Source organism: Cariama cristata, unplaced genomic scaffold (genome assembly GCF_000690535.1).
Source record: "Cariama cristata isolate BGI_N322 unplaced genomic scaffold, ASM69053v1 scaffold11334, whole genome shotgun sequence".
Lineage (NCBI taxonomy): Eukaryota > Metazoa > Chordata > Aves > Cariamiformes > Cariamidae > Cariama > Cariama cristata.
In genome coordinates, this window is record NW_009612360.1 from 7,689 (window position 1) to 14,754 (window position 7,066).

Here is a 7,066-nt window from a genome sequence, read left to right on the forward strand (position 1 = left end):
GGCTTGCGGTACTGAGGTGGATTAAACAGAAGCATAAAACTAATCAGCTATTCGCCTCAATATTTTTAACCATTTTAACACTGATAGGCTAGATTTCCAAATGCTAAGCACTAATGCATCAGGAAATCCCCCACCATTGGCGTCAAGAGGTTTCTGGTAACTGTAGAATTCTCAACATAGTTTGATTTCTTCTGTTTTTTTTAAATGCATTTAGCTCTGGCTTGAAAAAATATCCAGAGGGATCAGGAGTGGTGCAAACAGCAGCTGCTAATCCTCCAGTAGAGCCTAGTGTGGCAAAGAAAGGACCCATTTCCATCTCTAATGTCAAAGACGAGATGTCAGCAGTACAGATAGAGCCCTCTGAGTCCCATCTTGAAGGAGCAGTAAGGGAGTCTGCTGCCAGCCTGGCAGGAACGTCTGCGGAGAAAGTGGACGCTGGAGTTGAAGTTGCTGTGGCATCTATCAAATCCGCTGATACCGAATCATCTGAAGCGAAGTCAGAAGAGATGCTGCTGCTGCCGCCGCCTTCCAGTGTGGAGAAAGAAGGTAATGCTGAACCAGAGTTGTCCGAGTCTGCTGTTGGCTCTGGATCAGAGAAGGAAGTTAAAGAGAAAGATGAAGAGTTCTCTGCTCCTGCCCTTGAACCACCAGAAGAATTGTCCGATGTGGGCGAGGCGGAAGATGGGCCGTCACATTGTGCTGTGAAGTTGGCAGCAGGGGAAACGGCGGGGGCCATCCCTGAAGTGGTACCCCCTGATTCTGACGCAGCTTCGGTGGAGATGGTGTCATCTGTTGTCACACAAACAAACAAGTTGGATGCTCCTGAAAAAAACCCTGTTTCTGACACTGTGAAAACCGAACATGAAATGCCTGTAACTCCGATCACAGAGAAGAAACCTGTACTTAAAACTGAGTCGGCCATGGAGAAGAGACTGGACACAGCTGGAGCAGACAGAGAAATGAAACCAGAAGAGTCTGTGCTCCAAGTTGGAATTGCTGCGGAGGAGAACCCTGAAAAGCTTTTGGTCAAGACTGGGGCAGAGACAGAGAAGAAACTTGAAAAATTTGTGGCCAAGGTTGGGGCTGCTGTGGAAAATGCTGCAAACGCTGTCAGTGAGAACAACGAGGGAAGTTTAATCAAAGCCCATCAAAATAAAGGAACAGGACCTGCAAAAACTGACGAGACCTGCAAAGCAGTTACGTTAAACTCCTCTTTACCTGTCAAGGAATCTTCCTCTGTTGGTAAAACAATTTTAAAGGCAGTGGTGTCTCTTCCAGATATATCAAAGTCAAGGGTTCCAGTACAGAGAGATGAGCCTTCCCCGTGTAAAGGAGGGGAGCAGACAGCTCCCTCAAAACCTGAGACCCGAGGCCAAGCAGCAGCGGAGAAGAAAATTGCATCAAAAGAAGTGGGTCATCCGAGACCTGGTAGCAGCCGTTCGAGCCTGGGAGATGGCAGCGGCAAATGTACGGTGAACAGAAGTTCTGTGGTTGATGGAAAGGGAGGCAATGGGAGGAATTCATCTCAGCAAGAGAAGGACTCACGAGTGGAATCTAGGGCTAGTTCAAAACAGTCTCAAGAGGGAGAGAGTAGATCATCCAGCGTGAAGACAGACAACAGCAGCAATAAGGTGAGGAGGGCAGGAAGGCCGGTTCAGTGTGCCTGATCAGTAACTAACTCCATGCTTCTCTCAGATGTTGAGTATGGGACAATGAGATTATGTTCCCCTTCCCTTTTCCGTAAATCACTCAGCTGGTTTGGGCCAACAGACAAGTTGGAATAGCGAGATGGCGGGCAACCAGTTGCTTGTAGATGCAGTGTGTGCAACGCAAGTAATGTAACTGGTTTGAAAATGCTACTTGGAAAAAATTGCAGGAAGGTATTTTTGAAGTGAGTCTTCTATTGAGTGTCATAACTTTATGTTCCTGGATTAGTTCTGAATGGGAATTAATAAGCTTTCTGTCCTTTTGTGAGCTGATATTTGCTTTGTCAAGTCCTGCACAGACACTGGTTACTGAAAAGAGGCTACTAAGCAAGGTATTACCTGTGACTTGTTGCTAGAGACTGTATGCCTGGACTCTACCGCTGACGGTTGGCGTAGATCTGTATTTGCCAAGCATGTGATCAGAAGCAGCAATCTGGACAACTTTAAAAAGTTCATTAAGGGAAGAAATAGCTGAATGTTGTTATTAATTTTTCTCTTGTGGACAGGTTAGTTGGCTTAACTGATTTCATGTGAACTTTTGTCTAATTTTGCAGGCTTCTGTTGGTGGCAATACTAAAGCTTCAAAAAGTGGCGCTAGCAGCAGTGCAAAACAAAAGGAGGTAAGGATATAACTGCAACTGTACTTGAAGTACAGATTGTCTTGAAAGTGTGTGTGCCTGTGTACTAAGAACCTTTAGCATCCTTCCCTAGGGAATTTTTTATATTACTGGTGGTTACAGACTATGGGCATAAAGCTGTAAAGTGAAGTCATTTGGAAGAGAAACTTAATTCAAGACGTGAGTCTTAAAAGGAGATTTTTTTTTTTTGGTCTCGGATGTTACTTGTGTAAGAAAGAGAGAATTAATTAATTGGATCCCCAGTTACCTGCATGAGATCTTTGTCATCAAAGAGGATGTGAGAAGAGGAAGGAAGGCTGAAGTCTTCTAGCTCCTTATAAATGATTTTGTACAACAGGAGGTAGTCAGAACATCTCCATCTGTGGTACCTTGTCCATGCACAGATGTTTTCAGTGGGTTCCGCAGAGCAAGGATTACTGTACATTTTTGATGCCGTATCGGTTTGTAGAAGAGCTTGGGAGCCTGTAGGCTCAACTGCTGAGGAATCTGCATTTTTACAGGAAGGTGAAAAGAGATACCTTCTCTTTCTCTTAGATAGCATGGGCTTTGGGAAGGAAAAGCAGGAAGAAGGTAATAAAAATCCATATTGATGAGCTTGTAGAAGTAGAGTTACAGAATCAGATCAAAGACTTACCGGGTAAGTGGTGGGTCCCCATGGGAAAGCGATTTCTGAGATAAAGTTGGAGACCTGAATCCTTTTATTAGTCTTAATCCACATAAGCTTCTCACATCACCAGCGTGGTGTGTTTGTGAAGTCAATGGTAACGATGGTAATAGAGAACATTTTCATATCTGATGTTCCAGATGTGTTTGTTAATCCCCAAGAGGAAATTCTGCACCCTTTGAAAAAAGGGTTCGTAATGTCGATTCTGACTGCTTTATTGTTGACTGTTACACAGCTGATAAGAACCAAGATCTATGCTCTCATTTTCATGGAGGAAAGAATACAGTAATGTTTGATTTCAGCTGAAATGTAACCAGATACTTTCTTTTTCTTCACTGTGCCCACCTTGCATTAAATATTCCTCAAGCTTCTGCATCAGAATGTGGATGGAGGCACATGGTGTTCCCAGTATTTATTAGCTTTTTAAAAAAGAAATCGAAGAAAAGGCATATAGCCTTTGAATTTCTCGTTACTTTTTCTGCTGTAGGCCTGGTTTTAGTATTTCTTAGCTACAGTCTTACTCTCTAACAGAGGAAAGTTCATCTTACCTTGGCCTTGAAGTTCTGCTTTGGCAAGAGTTTTTTCACTCTTCTTGTGTTAGATACTGACCAGTATTTGATGGTAAGATGGAATATTTTGGAAAGGGAAAAAAAAATAATTTCAGAATAGTTCATGGAAGAAATTGAATGCGTAATTTGAAGTGGAATAGATATTTGGATGCTTTTTACTCTCTGAAATTAATTTATTGATTGACTTCAAGTACCCGTCTTATCTACCTTATCCTACCATCCTGCTTATAAAAGCATAGCTGTTTTACAGTGAACAAAGTATAATACTCTGTTCCAAAAACATGACTGCTCTCTATTCAAATAACCTAAAACTAATTTGGGTTAATCCAGTCTTTTATTAAATGCAACATCTATCCATACATCCTCCTCCAGATGCTCTCAGCTACAGATGGCGTTAAATTGCTGCTAATTCTTTCCAGTGGTCCTAGGATCAATTGTGTGAGCCCCGGTGGAAGCTGGGACAGACAAACTCCAGGGCAGGAGGAATTTTAGATGCAAGACATGCTCCAGTAAGAATATGCCATTGACTGAAGAGAATTAGAAAGGGTCAGGCTCTGTTACCTGAAACATAAAAATACAGGAAGGCATTTGCCAGAACTCCGGAGCTTGCCCCCTGGCCCCTGTCGAAAGATGGCTGGCAGAGGAGGAGCAGCAGGTCTGCCAAAGCCTCTGTGAGGCTAGTCAGACCTGAACGGAAAGGAGAAAAATGATCTTCTTGAGGGTGTTGGTTGCGGAGAAACAAAGGGAGGTTTCCTTTCCTGGGCTGGGGCATAGGGCCATCAGAGAACCACTGTGAAACAGAGATGGTTGTTCGGAGATTGGAACCAGAGAGGCAAAATAAACCAGTGTGTAGTCATCAGGACACAGAACGAGTTGGCTGGGTCAAAACATCTAATGTCGTCTCCCGTCTTGTAGCAGCGGTCAACAGCGTATGCTTAGGGAAGAGAAGGAGGTATTGACACAAGATAGTAGTATTTTTGAAGGATCCTCTGGAGGTATTTGGGTTTTCACTAGGCTTCCTGCAAGGGAGTGCACAAATGTACGTGAATATTCAGGGCATCGACCCCGTTCTTTTAATAGACGTAAATTTTGTCTGTTCATCCACTGTGCTTTTGAAAAACGCTTTAGGTTTCTGAATTAAATCTGATTACTTAACACAAATGCTGATAATGAAAATTCTTCCACATAAGACTAAAGGCCTGAAAATTTTTTTCAACCCTGAAGTCCAGTTGAATTTTCTTTTTTTCCCCTTGAGCCAGCTTCAGCGTGTAGATATTTTTTGTTAGGCACCCTGTGGATGGAAGTGTTTGTGTCTCTGGGTGAATGTTAAAACTTTGTTATAGTCATGTTTTTACACTTCCTAGGAAGAAGAGCTGTTTCCATTTAACCTGGATGAATTTGTTACTGTGGATGAGGTCGTAGAGGAAATTGAGTCTCCCGTTAAAACGCGGCGAAATCCACTGAGGGGAAAGAGAAAAGACGGTGCTAAAACCAGCTCCTCTTCTGAGCCTAGTTCCAAGAGAAGGAAAGGGAAGAGCTCCATGACACGCATTGCTGAAAGCGATCTCTCTTTTGTCACTCTGGATGAAATCGGTGAGGAGGAGGAGGATGTGACTGCACAGCTAATGGGAGTTGCTAATTTAGAAGCGCTCAGTGACCCGCAGGGCCTGGTTGTAGTGGATGAAGTGATGGAAGAGGAAGAACTTATGTCGGAAGCAGTAAAAGATCCACAGTCGCTTGTTACTTTGGATGAGATCTCTGAACAGGAGGACCTTAGTTCTCATAAAGACGTCCCTCGGTCAGTTTTTGAGGAGCAGGATTTGAAAGCTGAACCCTTGGTAACTGTCGATGAGATCGGCGAAGTAGAAGAGCTGCCTCTGAATGAGCCTACGGACTTGAATATCGAGGATGTGCTGAAACACAAGGAGGAGGAGAAAGTGGCTGCTGAGGATACTGGAGATTGTGCTTCCTCTCAGGTGCCTGATGATCCCAGTGCTCTGGTGACAGTAGATGAAATACAAGAGGACAATGAAGATAACCCTCTAGTGACTTTGGATGAAGTTAATGAAGATGAAGATGATTTTCTGGCCGATTTCAACCGTCTAAAAGAGGAACTAAACTTTGTTACAGTAGATGAAGTTGGAGAGGAGGATGAGGAAGAAGAAAATACTTTCCCGAAGAAAAATCTGAAGGAGGATGAAGATGATGAAGATATTGTTGCTGTTGCAGGACCAGAAGAAGAAGAAGAGATTACTGCCATTGCAGGACCAGAAGAGGAGGATATTGTTGCTGTTGCAGGACCAGAAGAAATGGAAATTCTAGGAGATATGAGTCCAGAAGAAGAAATTATTGCAATCTCAAAGTCAAAAGGTAAGGAACGTCTCACAGTTTCTAGAGGGGAAATGGAAAATAAGATTCTAGTAATCAGTGCCACGCACAAAGAGATCCTTGTAGCAAATAAAGGAAACTGAAAAACCCAAACCTTTGACAAAGTTAATGAAAGAGGTACTGGGAAAAAAATGGAGACTGTGAACAGCATCCTGAAGGTTATTAATGCGTTTCACAATGCATCTTTCTTCTAATGTAACGTTAAGCAGCAGGTTGATTGAAAGTGTTCATTTGGTGTTTATGATAGCTAAAATTGGGGAAAACAGTTTCTTTTCTTGCCTTTAATGCAAGGCCTGGTAAACTACCTAACACTGTACAGATTATTTATAGCCTTTAATTACAGGGCCAGACTTCACTAAAACAGGTGAATCAAATAAAACAGACACACAGATACAAAGATGTAACAGCTTCCAAGCCAGACCTAGAGGAAAAAATGTGGAAGAACATCTGTAGCAGGGAATTAGCAAAGGGTTAATAAAGTCTTAATGCAGAGCCAAGTAGGGAGAGCTATATATAACCGACGCACAAGAAGAGTTTTGGCCACAGCGTGGGTGAAGGATCTGCGTGATGCAGTCCTCTAGTATCGAGTTCTCGTTCCGTCTCCGCTGATGTAGCCGAGCACTGACGCAGCACCTTTTGTTCTAGCGTGTTGGAAAAGCTTTTCTCCCATCTTGCGCTCGCTGCGGGGCAGAGGCAAGCTGAGTAGAGCAGATTCGGACGAGCTGCAGGAGCAGCAGATATCTTGCTTAAAACAGAGTATTTTAAACTTCAGTTTCTAGAAGCATTAGGAAAGGGATTAGTTGACTGTATACCCACTCAAAAATATTTAAATGCTATACATTGTTTCCGTCTTGTTAATGTTACAGAACGTAAGCTTCCCCATGATTAACAAAAGCATTTACTGAAAATGCAAAATACCTTCTCTGCTCTATCAGCAAGTTAGCTGTAAAAAGACCTCTTAAAATCAAAGCCCTTGAGTTGATTTCTGATCTAACTGGTAGTGACACATTATAAGAAATATATTTGATACATAGTAAAAAAGTGATTTTTGTTCCTCTCTGTGTAGTAAAAATCTCAGGCAAAAGAGTTGGACTTAGGGAA

At 42.7% G+C, this 7,066-nt stretch overlaps 1 protein-coding gene across 1 annotated transcript in view; it reads left to right on the plus strand.

Annotated features, from left to right (window-relative positions):
• The first annotated feature begins 335 nt into the window (after nt 1-335).
• The window catches only part of LOC104160468 (zinc finger protein 638-like), a 9,731-nt gene continuing 3,000 nt past the window's right edge, over nt 336-7,066 (plus strand). The window contains exons 1-7 of the mRNA XM_009698596.1: nt 336-1,631; nt 2,261-2,326; nt 2,879-2,981; nt 3,610-3,629; nt 4,942-5,198; nt 5,232-5,740; nt 5,807-5,947. Of these exons, the coding sequence (XP_009696898.1) occupies nt 336-1,631; nt 2,261-2,326; nt 2,879-2,981; nt 3,610-3,629; nt 4,942-5,198; nt 5,232-5,740; nt 5,807-5,947 (2,392 nt within the window). The remainder of the gene's footprint in view (nt 1,632-2,260; nt 2,327-2,878; nt 2,982-3,609; nt 3,630-4,941; nt 5,199-5,231; nt 5,741-5,806; nt 5,948-7,066) is intronic.